This window comes from Magallana gigas, chromosome 8 (genome assembly GCF_963853765.1).
Source record: "Magallana gigas chromosome 8, xbMagGiga1.1, whole genome shotgun sequence".
Classification (NCBI taxonomy): Eukaryota; Metazoa; Mollusca; class Bivalvia; order Ostreida; family Ostreidae; genus Magallana; species Magallana gigas.
Window position 1 is genome coordinate 43210695 of NC_088860.1, and position 14798 is coordinate 43225492.

General features: G+C 31.6%; 1 protein-coding gene and 1 long non-coding RNA gene across 3 annotated transcripts; both read left to right on the plus strand.

Moving 5' to 3' along the window:
• Window positions 1-418: 418 nt before the first annotated feature.
• LOC105330279 (uncharacterized) lies at window positions 419-7373 on the plus strand. 2 transcript variants are annotated; one of them, XM_066068416.1, is made up of 4 exons: window positions 419-1264; window positions 3434-3594; window positions 5650-5697; window positions 6058-7373. In XM_066068416.1, the coding sequence occupies exons 1-4, from the start codon at window positions 1165-1167 to the stop codon at window positions 6427-6429; spliced, it is 681 nt and encodes a 226-aa protein (XP_065924488.1). In that variant the 5' UTR covers window positions 419-1164; the 3' UTR covers window positions 6430-7373. The 2 variants fall into 2 exon arrangements, 1 of the variants encoding a protein (XP_065924488.1); XR_010708309.1 differs by lacking the exons at window positions 5650-5697; window positions 6058-7373 and adding an exon at window positions 3934-5342 and having other exon boundaries at window positions 421-1264; window positions 3434-3823.
• Window positions 7374-10068: 2695 nt separating this feature from the next.
• Window positions 10069-12031, plus strand: LOC105330221 (uncharacterized). The gene is made up of 2 exons (XR_010708310.1): window positions 10069-10137; window positions 11797-12031. It is a non-coding gene; the product is annotated as an uncharacterized lncRNA (long non-coding RNA).
• The last annotated feature ends 2767 nt before the right edge of the window (window positions 12032-14798 follow it).

Consider the following 14798-nt stretch of genomic DNA (forward strand, 5'->3'; position numbering starts at 1 on the left):
TTTTTTTTTATTACAATAGAACAAAATTCAACTGTATCGTAAATATTGACAACTAGATCCACTAGATAACATACTTTTTGATTTATTGTTATACTAATTAGATATAAAGGATTTATTAACATTATTTGTTTGCGTGCATACCATGTAGTTTTATATAAGTACATAATCGATGTTGTTTTTAAACATATTTAAAAAACAAAACAAACAAACAAAAAATTAGAATCAAAACAAAACAAAACCAAAATGAAACAGCTCGTTAAGAAGAAAAAGAAATGAAATTGAAACTTAACTTTGTAAATATAAACTTGTTAAAAGTGTTCCTTTATCGACAAATAATTATATCTGTTCCAAAAGATGAATATTGTTAGAAAACCAAAAAAAACAGCGGTTGGATAATTTCCCCAAATTGAGGTAAAAACGTTCAGGTTGCAATATCTTTTTTTTTATAGAGAGATACGATCAATTTTACGAAAATTCACAGAAATTACCATTCAAAATAATGCACCAATCATGGTATCAAAAACAAATTGTGCATAATCTTCGTGAATATACTGTATATATACCAGAAATATGACGATTTACTGTTATGAAATAGAATTTAAAGTAGTGTCTGATTGATATTTAATGTGAAGTACTAAACGATATCTAAAGATTATGCACGAACATTTGAAAATCTTTCTTACACACATATCAATCGAATTGAATATTATTGCCAAATAATATGTTTTATGTCATCATTGTATCGTTAATTCTATTTTTAGAAATTCTAATTTAAGTTCCGGTTTTTATTGGTTATTTTTAGCTAATTTGTCCATCATGTACCTATTTATGAATGCCTGTGCTTGTACCTTGTCATTAGCCAATGAAATGAGAGCATTTCGATCACGTGTATATAACTTTTGTTTTAAACTCAAGTGTGAGAAGGACGTGTTTTCGTAATCTAAGATATTGATCGCTTTGTAAAGTTTAAATTCACGGCCATGTACTTTCCGATAGTTTGAGAAGTATTGGACGCGAGAGGATTTGCTTTGGAACTTTGTTATTTAGTTAAATTAAGTGTTAAAATCGGTGTACTGTGTAAGTTTTTACCATCGGCGCCTGGGGTATGTAACCAGTCAAAATGGCGGATCAAACCAGGGTGATATCGACGCCCACGCTCATCCAATGGCAAGTCAGCAAACAACAACATCAACAGTTAGTGACAACCAGCCTCAGCAAAATATTGCAGACTTAGTTAGTGCGTTATTACAACAAGACGGTCAAGGTGAGCCAGCTGCCAATCTTAAAAATGTTATTGATTTATCTGATGGGATTCCTCTTGGGGCTGCAACACCTCATCGATTAAAAGCTAAGATCTGGGCAAATCAATTTATTGATTTAGGTTTGCTGTTGCAGCGTCGAGAGGATCCTATTTCGTTAAACATATCTTCTGGGTCCCTTATTGTACAGCAAGGGTAATCAAAGCCCAAATTGCCAATGTCAATTCAGCAATGGACTGATGCTTTTTTGATTTTTATGGGAATTTTTATTGAAAAATATCCAGAACAGGCTCCCCATCTCCTAAAGTACTGCTATTTTATTAGAGAAATGAACAAAATGTTAGGAAATAAGGCCTTGAGAATCTATGATGAGAATTTTCGGATGTTGAAAGAGACTGTTGAATTACCGTGGCAAAAACCGGTTGAAGAATTAAGAATCAAGGCTGCTTCTAGCAATTATCAATTTCAGCAGCCCTTTCGAGCAAACACAGGCAATAAGCCTATTAGATTCTGTTATGCCTTTAACAATGGGGAACAATGCACTCATAACCCCTGCTCATTTGCCCACAGGTGTCAATCATGCTCAGGATCACATGCAAGAGCCAATTGTAGATTTCGTAAACAAAAACCAACAAATACCAACACTGTCACCAAGTCCTCAACAATCACCCAGCCAACTACCTTCCCCAGTCAACCCAAAAAGTTTAGGTGAATTTTTAGTTGATTATGACAGTGATCAGGCTTCGTACTTGATAAATGGCTTTACTCATGGTTTTAGATTAGGTTGTACTTCTGTTCCTTCATCATGTGTACCTCAAAACCATAAATCCACATTAGATCACCCAGACATTATAGAAGACTATATACAAACAGGGTTAAACAAAGGAAGAATTGCAGGTCCATTTTCAAACAAACCTTTTGAACAATTTGTGGTATCCCCATTAGGTTTAGTGCCAAAAGGCAGTACAGGAAAATTTAGGGTAATTCATGATCTTTCATTCCCTAAAAATCAATCAGTAAATTCCAATATACCAAGAGAAAATTCAGCTGTTCAGTACGATTCCATAGATCAGGTGGTTGATTTAGTTCAAAAGTTTGGGCGTGAATGTTTAATGGCAAAGACTGACATTGAAGATGCTTTCCGGATCATACCTATTCATCCAGCTGATTACTACCTGCTAGGGTTTACTTGGGAAGGTCAATACTATTATGACAAATGTCTTCCTATGGGAGCGAGTAGTAGCTGTCAAATCTTTGAATCATTTAGTTCTGCTCTCCAATGGGTCATGGAAAATGTCTTCAATGCCTCGGGTATGTCCCATATTTTAGATGATTTTTTCTTTGTGGGACCCCCAAATTCAATAACCTGTAGAAACGATCTTGCTAGTTTTTTATTTCTATGTAAAAAAATTGGGGTGCCAATAAAAATGGAAAAAACTCAGGCACCTACGACCAACATTGTCATTTATGGTATAGAAGTTGATTCAGTGAAAATGGAGTGTCGGCTTCCAGTAGATAAGATCCAAAAAATAAAGGACAAACTTAACTTGTTCAAAAGGTGTAAAAAGGTCACTTTAAAAGAAATGCAGTCAATCATAGGCCTTTTGAATTTTGCTTGTTCTGTGGTTGTCCCAGGTCGAACATTTCTTCGTCGTTTGATCAACCTAACATGTGGTTTGTCTAACCCAAAATTCTACATAAGATTAAATAAAGACTCAAGGGCTGATTTAGAAACTTGGGCTACTTTTACTGACCATTTCAATGGCAAGTCAGTTTTTCTGGATAGAGTTTGGGTGTCATCAGACCATCTGAGTTTATACACAGATGCTTCTGGCTCAATGGGATTTTCAGCTGTTTTAGGGTCTGATTGGTTTGCAAGGGAATGGCCATTGGAATTAGAGGATTATCAAATTTGTATTAAAGAATTGTTTCCAATTGTCCTTACATTGGAATTATGGTCATGCCATTTTCAAAATAAAAAGGTATTATTCTTATCAGACAATATGGCTGTCGTTGAGGTTCTCAATAAAAAATCGTGTCGAGATAAAGCTCTCATGAAATTGTTACGTCGTCTTGTTTTAGTGTCCTTACGTTTTAATATTCATTTCCGCGCAAAGCATATACCTGGGAAGTTGAATGTAACAGCTGACAGATTATCCCGTTTTAAATTTCAGGAAGCTTTTCAAGAAACACCTCATTTACACAGACAACAAACAAAAATCCCAGTGGATCGTCTTTACATTTGACAAACTCTGCAAAAAGAATTCTACAGGCTTCCTTAGCCCCTGCAACAAGGAAAGCATATCTACATTCATGGCATATTTTCCTTGAATGGGTAGGCTCCATATCCTTACCTGTACATTACATTACAATATGTAATTTTATAGGTCATTTATTCGAAATTGGTTATTCACCAAGCTCAATAGCATCCCACATTTCGGCTTTAACATATATTCATAAGATGTTTAAATTGCCAGATCCCGCTCAGTGTTTCCTAGTACAAAAGCTGCTAAGAGGTTGTTACAAATTAGGTCCATCGGTAGATACCCGTCTTCCAATTACAGGTGAAATTTTGAAAAAAACTTGTGAATTCACTAGATCAATCTGTTTCAACTAGGGCACATTCATTGTTACTTAAGGCATTATTTTTGATGGCATTTCATGGTTTTTTCAGGTTAGGGGAATTGGTTATAAAATCAAAGACTCAGTCAGATAAGGTCATTCAGAGATCGGATGTCCATTTTGAGACAGCTCATGGAAAGCTTAAGCAGGAGCAAGTGGTGTTGAAACATTTTAAAACAGTCAGTTATGGACAGCCAATGATTATTATATAAGAAGCATCAAAAAACACTAAGTCATATCCAGTACATGCATTGTTTTACTATTTAAAACATTATCGCCATTCTGGTGGCCCCCTTCTCCAGTTTTTAGATGGTTGTCCGGTGCCTTATTCCTTTGTGGCAAAAAAAGTTAAATGAAGTGATCAAAAATATTGGTTTGGATCCAAAACATTATAAGGGTCACAGCTTCAGAATTGGTGCTGCAACTCATGCATCTAAGGTTGGTTTCTCGGAAAATGCGATTCAGAATATGGGTAGATGGAAGTCTGATGCTGTTAAACGATACATTCGGTTGGGTTCATTTAATGTTGCACTTGACTAAGAAAATTAATCTATATCATTCCTGGGTATAAGTTGTTATCAGCAAGATAACGTTATATAACTAGTTCAAATGATGTCTGCTATAGATCTGCTCTGTTGTTTGCCTGTGAGTGATTTTTATTACTACCTCTTCAAAGTGGTAGGATTGTTTGGAGTTCAGATCAAGTCTGCTACCATAATTATGATATATACAATTTACATTGATAGTAGTTCAGATCAGGTCTGCTACTATGTCTGTCATCTTGGAATTAGATCATGGCATTTACCTTTCCCCACTGCTTTCATTGTTCTAGATTAGATATGTTAGTGTACCCCCCCCCCCTTTTTTTGGCATGTAGTTCAGATAAAATGTCTGCTACCACCCTGTCCTTAGAAAACATAGTTTTGTTTTTTAGTATTGTATTTTAGTGTTTGTATTAATAGGGTTTGTTGCTGGCCATCCGTCAAAATCAGTTAATCATATTTCATATATATTCTGTCATATCAAAAATGTCAATTATTATACATGTGTAATTACATCTCAGTAGGCCATACTGTTACACATTGTTCTAAGTTTTACTAAAACAATGTATAATATAGTTATTAAAGTCTCCAGTTCCATCTATTTCCTTTGGGTGGCGGGAATCCAATGGGTATTGGATTTATGGCGGAACTTTGTATATGCCACCTTAATGTTTTACATGTTTATATTAAGGGAGATCACCCTGCCATTGTTGTTTACTATTTTTGGTTATATTTTACCGGGTGATCTCAATATTTGTTCAGGTGTTTTTTAACTAATAAGGGAGATCCCACAGTACCTGTTACATAAGTCATTTTAATAAGTTTAAGTATTGACTTTGTCAGGGATCTCCCTGTTTGTGATGTGGTTTATTTGTACAAGTTTTTGATTCGTCATTAATAAATGACATTATTTCGTCAATGACCATTTAGTTGTTTTTTAAGGTAAAAAATTAACAAGCTGCAGTTCATAGATGGAACGAAAGATTTAAGTCTATTAATGGAATAAGCTTTATTGGTAACTGTACAGATCAATGCATGGGCATAAATATTATTATGATATATATGATTATGAAACATGATTTCACTGAATGAAGTTCACGATAAGATCAAAATACACGTTTTTGTTACTTATTGAAAATTATTTAACAACTAATGCAAATTACAGTTTAGCTAAAAATATGACTGATCGATTTGATGTATAAGCGTATATTTTTGTTTTATTTCAGAAATACGTTGATACTCACAATACTAAATTGTCTGAAGCATTAAAAATGGTAACTATTACACCTGTTTCTTTCAAAAAGAGATGATAAGTATACATTTTGCTGGTGAAGCTTTGAGAGTTTTGAACAAATATGTTCGCCATTTTCGTTCGTCGATAAAGGATTATTGTTAATTGAAATTCAGATAAACAGGTTTTAATACAATTGTTACCCTTTTTATCTAACCTTTCATTGTTTCATGCAGATTGTTGAACGTTTTATGATAGTATACAATATTTATATTTTTTCCTTTGACAAAAATGATAATTTGCATTCTTTTACTCAAGAATTATGCATAATAAATGAAAAGATTCTGAGATAATTATAAATATAAACATATCAGTAATATGCTATTTTGTTGTTTTTTTAAAGATTTTATACAGATTATTGAGAGCTGATGAGGATCCTGCTAAAGGCTTAACTGCAAAGAACCCAAACTCTGATGTAAATGTAAATTCCCATGTTTCAAACGGATCGTATGGCCCTGGCTCAAGATACATATCCTGCAGTAAGACCCTAGAAGGAATACACAAATTCGCTTCTAATTCATATACATTTCCAAAGAGAATTGTTAGGCTAAAGATAAGTGAGAACGATCCAGAAATAAAGCGTATCATAGATTTGACAAATTATAATGAGCTGTCTCAGCATGTGTTTACCCAACAGGGCATAAACTTTGCAAGGAAGTTTGACGAAGTCTTGGTCGAAGGAAAGATCAATACTGAATGTATAACTTTCATATAAACTACACTGATTTGATGGATTCTGTTTGGTTTAGTTCAATGATTTATACGTTTTTTAACAATGGCCGTTCGTCGGTGACACGCATCATTGTGATAGACAGACAGGAAATGTTTTGTTCGAATCGTGTATTGGAAATTGTGTGTTAGGCTGATTGTGTTTCTACATTATATATACATGTACATGGATGTTAGCATTATTTTCAGAGTAGTATACAATTGAATAAGAGGACCATAAATATAAATGTTTACAGTTTTATTGATGAAATTGTAATTCTGTGTAATTTCTTCAATATTTTTGTTTTACATAAAATGCATATAATTTATGTTAATGTATGATTCTTATTTAGAATGTACGCTGAAAAAAAATATTACAGTTGTAAAAATATGCATCAAGTGTATTTGACTTATATATACCTTTTTTATCACAATAATCAATTATTATATAACTTATATATATTTATTACTCAAACTATTACATTTGCAAAAATATGTATTTGTCTTAAATATGTTTTTATTCCTATTTTTCATAATAATCAATTATAATTTAACTTATATATTTTTATCTTTGTTTCATTTTTATTTTCAATGATTCATAACAGAACATCGTACTTGTATATTTGACATTATTTATTATCATTATCATACCATATTATCATCATCACTATTATTATTCAATTTATTTTTATCAGTAAATTGTATCCAACATGTATTTAATTCTTTTTATATCTTAATTTTCAAGAGGTTAGTAACAGAAAATAAGAAATCTTTCTTAATGAATGTTAAATATACATATCCTATATCTATTGTGTCATGTTAAAACATTTTTGCTTTAAGGGTCAGGTGCTTGATTCAAAGGATGTAAAATTAAATGAATGATATGTTTTAATTTTGGACATGAATTTAATCAGCTATAAATATTTTTTCAATAAAACTTATTCTTCAAAGTCTCTTTTTTTTTTTACATGTAATGTAAATGTACATGCTAAACTTACACAATGTGTCTACAGGACAAGGTTGGACAGCTCATGACAAATAAGAGATTAGACTGGCCATAATCTGGACGTCAATGGTCATAGCAGCCATACCAAGTGACACTGAGACAAGCTTCCTCTATGAGAGAGATGTACAACATGATATAAACGTATTACATTTAGCTGTGTATTCTTTTTAGCGTTTTTTTTTTTTTTTTTTTGCGAAAGAGGCTCCCTCTTAGTCAAGTACATCGCTAAATGCCTTTCATGTATGTATAAGAATGAAACGCCAACCCAAATTCACACTAACTTGTTGAAAAATTATATTCTGCCAAATATTTTACGAGCTAAATATAAAACGTTTACAATATATTCTTAAAAAGTTCTATAAGACATATCGACTTTACTTTGGAATGATTAATGTCAACGTAAATTAATGACTGAAAAAGGTGTTTAAGTAAATTGATTCATAAAACGAAACTAGCATTTCAGAGAAACAGAAAAGAAACTACCACGCGGGATATAGTTGGTTTTGTAAAATGGAATGGATTTTTGTAAACATCTATAAATATAATATAAAAACAGAATATCTTGCTAAATAAATCAACTTACAAAGATAAAAAAGATTGCGAGTTTCTTAATTCAGACTTTGCATTGAATGGAAGCACGAGTAAGAAAATTTTCTAACAGCTTTTCGCGTGAATAATAGATTGATAATGCTAAAGCAAGAAAAGAAAAGGGAAACGTTGATATTAGTAATGAAAGAAATTCAGTGTATAAAAAATGACAGTATATTTTTAAATCGATAAAAATGTAAGAAGTTAAATACTGTGTGTGTGTGTGTGTGTGTGTGTGTGTGTGTGTGTGTGTGTGTTTTGGGGGTGGGGCTTTGATTGCTACTGTTTAATATATATATATATATATATATATATATATATATATATATATATATATATATATATATATATATATATATATATATATAAAAACAGGAAATATTATAAATTAAAATGATTTGTACTTAAAGGTTTATTAATACAAAAACTACATACGTTTTAAAATAGATAAATCGTCGTTAAATTTTGGAATTTAGCGACGACTGAATACTAAGCCCACCACATGAAATGTAATTTAAAGTAATGTTTGGCTATAAAAGCACTATCAAACAAGCAAACAATCAAATAGGTTATCTTTATACCGTTAAACATTTTAAAAATAACATTAGGTTGTATGTTAAATTGAAAAAGTCTCAATGGCATATTTTTTTCAAATGACTAAACTGTGCGGGGAATAAATTAAACTAAGTAAACCTACAGGTAAAATCTGGTCATAAATCTGATTATTACTATGTGGACAGATTTAAAATTTAAAATATCTAATTATTAATCAAGTTACGCTTGTTCTTGTGCGCAGGTGGATTGAGTTGGTGAACACTTTCTTTACTTTTCTATTGGCCGTTGTTCCCATTGGCTAGTATTATCACCTTTTTGTACATATAAAACATTCTGAACACAGAACCTTGTCTTTATTTTTTACTCGGTCACAACTATATTAACTAGTAACATCTAAGCCAAGGAAGGCGGAGAGAGATGCCAAGATGATGAAATGGCGAAAACAAGCAGCATTACGCTTACCACAGTCTAGAAAACAGATCAACTCAATTATAAATTCAGTAAATATATATACATGTACTTATATTAACAATACCCGAAAACAATACAAGAAACAGCACATTCTTTTGTGAAAAAAAATGTTTTAACATTTAAAATCGAAAGTATACCCTACTGAAAATGTAACAATGCCAGTGTAAGCGTTTAGTCGGGCTCATGGCATAAGATATCTACGGTGCACAGTTTACCGGATATTTACTGAGCAGCAGTTAAAATCGTTCTTCACACAAAAATGTACATTGCAGTTCCAAATTAAAAGAGAACGTAGAATGTATTGCATGTCGAATGGTCAGTGTACGTGTAAGTTCATATCTGATATTTAAATCTTGCTCTTTGTAACATTCTAATTCCTTTGAGTTTGCAATGTAAAGTTGCTGAGGCGGAATACCCTGCTTACACAAATAGCATATATCTTTCTATAGAACCATTTTAACAAGACCTTGGACTTTCGGTAGGATGTGACTATCTTTTTCTTGCGTCAAAACAAGTCAAAATGACGCTAGTTTCAAGTGAAATATACACAGAATGCGTAGTCTTAGCTCAAAAGCCAGACAAATCTTGTTGATTTCAAAGAACCGTGGCTGAGTGGCCAGAAATGAAATAGACAGGCCTTTGTCACAATGCTGTTTGAAACAACTCCCTTAAGTCCAAGCTTCTGTTAAAATGGTTCCAATTAGATGCTGAGTATGAGAATTGCCTTAAGAAGATGTACTGTTGATTTTGGTTGGGGTGTTAAATATCATAATTTAATGTATTTAATATATTTACGATCATATCAATATGAATATGTATCAATTAACTTATAAAGACTGTCAATTCATTATTAATGACTCAATGTATCTATCTTGTCTGATGTGATTCCATTTCGTCAAAACGTTTTCAACACACAAACAGTGAGTCCGGCTATCTCTACTTCGATGACTTTGATTTAAATCTAACAAACGGTTGATTGAAGGAATCAATAAACAAAATTCTTACGTAATCTTCCCTATTTGCAAACCGAAAGCGAATTTGGATAAGATATGAGTCGATGCTAAGAATACCATCAAGGGCAGAACTAGCTTGAAGGTAAGTTTATAAGCTGTAAACGGTATCTAAGAGACGTTAGATTGGTTAATCATGCAGCCAATGGTTGTATTTCAAAAATATAATCTTAATTATTCCCGTGTATGATATAATAAAGAACACTAACATGTTTACACTTATTAATAAATCGTAAATTCCTATGTTGATATAAGTAGCATTTTAAAAATAAAAACAATATAGTATAACTAGTCTATTGAGGCGGAACGGTCATGATCATTTGTAGACTGTATTAATCGACTTGAAATGACTAGCTCTCTTTGAAGAATAAGAAAATATTCAGTTTTAAACCTAAAACATTTGAATTTGATTTTTACTAAATGCTTAAATTCACGGCTAAAAATCAAATTCGAATTTTAAGGTAGATCTGATGGGTAACTTGTTGCGAGTTCAGCCTCCTTAATTACACTGTACAAGTGTTGCTGTTAAACAGCTGAACTTGTGTATTAGGGTTATCACGATATAATAAAATAATAATAATAAGTATCAGAATATTTGAATATTTGAGATTAAAGTTTCAATGCACAGAGTTCTTTAAAAATTAGAGAATAAGGTAAATAAAATAAATCTCATTCTCAAATTTGATATATTATGTTATCAAGGTACTTAAGATCTATTATTGATTGCACTGTACATACATAAATACTAGGAATACGTTTAAAAAAGGAATGCTTAATCTTCTAAATACATTGTATTTTCAGATATTCTGAAAAGATTTTAAACCTGTCTAAAATGGTAAGTCATCGAATATATATATATATTACACAAATCTTCCACTTTATATTTACTTTTTCTTAGCATTACCGATACCTGATTACAAAAACCTACGCGAGTTATCTATCTTAACTAAATAATTACAATTGTTCATTATAAACTATAAAAATCAATTTCATTTTAAACTACTAAATTTGCTTTGAGCAGCAATTATCTAGTCGGTACTGTTCAGTCTGATGTTGTCATTTCCCCAGAAAGAACAAAACATATTATGATTTACAAACTTCTTGCTGCAAAAGCTTTTAAATGTATAAAGTGAAGAAAAATCACATAAATGTTGTCCTGTGCAAAATTGTTTTCGCTATACATAAGGGTAGTACTGCAGTAAAATAAAACAAAGTAAATTGTCGTAAAAGGTAGACAATACTGTACATTGTAATTGTAAGATATGATTTGAAGTTAAGATCTGATTTGAGGTTAAGATCTAATAAGGTATTTGTATAAAATATGATTTACTCATAGACGATAGGACATATGATAAGATAATTTCGAGTTATTAGAGTTATTATATATATAAAATGTTTATTTATACTGTTCTTTATCACAAGTGAATCTTTGTAGAAGTAATTTTCTTCGTTTCATTTGTACAGGTATAATACCTTACAACAGTTTATAATAAAATTATGATTCAAAAGAATGTTATACTTTTGATTTAATAGTACGGGATAATACGATTGGTAAAAAAGAAAATTCTATACATTTTCCCCCTTATTACTTATATATGAGTTTTTATAAAATCACTTAATTATTATAACTCAATCATATGACTAGGAATTTAAATATTTATTTATTACCGATGTACCACTATAGTATTTATATTATCACTTTTATATTCTTTATTGTATTGCAATCGTGTTGTATAAATTCTAGGGTTATGTATATCGGCTACTACGAAATGATGAAAATCCGGAAATGGGATTGATGGCAAAGAACATATGGTCTAAAGTGAGCGTACAGGAGCACGTGGCATTTGGATCGCATGGAGTCGCTTCAAGATACATATCCTGTTGTAAATCTGAAGCAGCTGTACAGAGACTTGCTTTTTTATCCCGCACAAATCCAAAGAGGATCGCGCTGCTTAAGGTCGGTCTCGTCTTCTCAAACATGAAAATCATAGATCTGACGGATCCACGTGAACTTCTCTATCATTTGGAAGATCCTAGGGCTATTAGGCTTGCCACTCAATTTGAGGAAGTTTTGGTTGAAGATTACATTCATAAAACATGCTTTGTTCGTTATATTCCGTATAAACCGATAGTTGCAGGCATATATTAATACTGACCCAACATGCTGCACGAATTGGAAAGTTAAAAGTTTCTCTTCTTTTTGTAGTTTCTAATAGATAAAATAAATGATGTAACAGTATAGATTTGCTCATAAAAAGTAATTATGATGTTTGTACACGTGTGCTTGTTTAATTAAATAACGAATATAAAGCTTGAGTTTTTATATTTTTTTCCAGTTGTCAGATGTAAAAGACAAATATTAGTAAAGGAAACATGCTATTTGCAAATTTACTTAAATCAGTTCCGAAACATTAGTCATTGTGGAGGAAATCGCCCAGTATTTTTATAAGTGTGTAACTAAATTGTAAACGATGTTATCAAATGGTCGATGTTTGTTGCCATTTTTATATAGTAACTCAGTGCTTTAAAGGAGAGTTTGGTGGTGTGTCGATAGTGATTTTGAGTAATAATTTTTTTTATTGGATCAATATCTGCTAGAGCTTGCACAGAAGAATTTATTAGAGTCTATTTCATTAATTTTAGTTAGTCTAAAGAATTCGGGTGGTTTCCGTGCATCATAATGTCATGTATTTAAATTATGTATAATATAAGTTATTTGAAATGCCCCTGGAGGTACTAATGGAACATGTAAAAGTAGCATTTTTAATTACAATGATTTGTCAAAATATCTTAAATTAATATTATATGTATAAAAATTTGATATGCAAACGTAAGATTTAGTCACTCTATATACATATTGATCTATTTGCATTTTTCTCATTGATCATCAACCATACTAATGTGATAAAATGACGTAATTGTGAATTTCAAACTAAACCATTACTAATATTTTTAAGGTACCGAGTTCATCAGGTAACCAGCAATTGGTCTTCGACTCTTTGTCTGTTGTCGTGCGTCGTCTGTCGTCTGTTAACAATTGTACATTTTTAACTTCTTGAAAACTACAAGGCCAAGTGTTACTATTTTTGGGTGCGAAGCATCTCTATGGTAAGAGAAATTTAAATTTTTGAAATGCATGGCTCTACAACCCCCAATGCGCCATTGGTGGGGCTACATATGCAAAAAAGGTAAAAAAAAAAACTTACAACCTCTTCTCTACTTTCACAATTGTGGGGGGATAAAACTAAAAACTTAGGTATAACGTTCATGAAGCTCTATATCAAAATTGTGAGATTGTGAAATTCATGGTCCCTAGATTAGGGGTTCAGGCCTTTGGGTGGAGCCAATATTTCAATTTTGTAGATATGCATTGAATATTAGAAAAAAAATCTTTTTCTCTATTCCCACATTTTAATAATGGTTATGATGTACATGACGTCACCAAAATTGTGAAATTCATGACCCCTGGGATAGGGGTTTAGGCCCTAGGGCGGGGCCAATATAGCGTACAGTGAAAATGTATTTAATCTAAGATCTTCTTTACTCCTATATATGTTTGAAAAAAAAACAAATTCATGGTTATGTGTTCATCTACCAAAAATCAAAATCTACCCAAATTGTGAAATTCATGGCATATGGGTCATGGGGTTAAGGTTATAGAGCAGACCAATATAGCCACATAGCAAAATTTATTAATTTAATATTTTTTTTGAACTATCAAAGTTGTGGGAGATAAAGTCATGCATTGTTATTAGGTTCATAATTTTCTGATGATAAATTGTGATTTTTTTGTCCATGATAAATGGCTTAGGTCAGGATTTTTTTTTAACCGTGGGTGAGGGGTACAAGTAAACATGACTATGTATTAAACATGTATTTTAATTATGGTAATTATTTAATTATGGTAATTGCTGATTTTCATCGATTTACAATTATGATTTCATCTTGAAAACTACAAGGTAAATGTTCACTTTGCAAAAGTGAAAGATGAATGCATTTTGTGTGCATCATAAATGAAACTGTGAATATTATAAAGGATTCACTATACATTAAAAGTCGTTTTTAACGAACACAGATATAGCTAAATCTCGGATAGAGTAAAGTTTAAGTGAGTCCCCGGTAATTTGCAAAATTTCACGGTTATAATGAATTCGGATATAACGAATAAATGAGGATAATGGAAACTGATTTTGAGTCCCGTAGAGGTAAATAATAACGAAATTTAATACTTAAATTTAATATTTTTAGTAAGAATTTCGTTGCAGCTTAAAAGGTTGCAATACCATTTAACATAGTAAGTTGAATAAATTTATTTTCACATAAATTCTTCAATTTACAATCTGATTATTAATGTATTAAAAGAATATATTTTTATTCTAAGCCTGGATTAGAAAAAACTGTATACAGACACATGCATTATAACGTATTCGGATATAACGAATTACGAATATCACGAAGTAGTTCCACTGGTCCCTAGGACTTCGCTTTAACCGAGTTTTACTGTATAATCAAAGGCCTGCAGGTCTCTTTTAACCAAATTTTTATAATATTTAGCCCCTGGAGCTAAGGTATAGATAATCTGAGATTCCCCAGACTCTTTTTACATTTTCATGAATGAATGTTTTTCAAACATCAAATAATAAAAAGTCGGAAAACAGTAAGGGATTTCTCTGATCTTCTTGAAAATGAAGCTATGACATGTCAGTCTAAGAGTTATGGTACTTAGATGTTAAGGAATATACAAAG

What these genes read in the sequence shown, in the direction of transcription:
- LOC105330279 (XM_066068416.1), top strand. Translation starts at nt 1,165, where the DNA reads ATGGCAAGTCAGCAAACAACAACATCAACAGTTAGTGACAACCAGCCT. An exon ending in ATTACAACAAGACGGTCAAG is followed by an intron (nt 1,265 to 3,433) that starts GTGAGCCAGCTG and finishes TTTAAATTTCAG; the next exon opens with GAAGCTTTTCAAGAAACACC. An exon ending in TGTCTGAAGCATTAAAAATG is followed by an intron (nt 5,698 to 6,057) that starts GTAACTATTACA and finishes GTTTTTTTAAAG; the next exon opens with ATTTTATACAGATTATTGAG.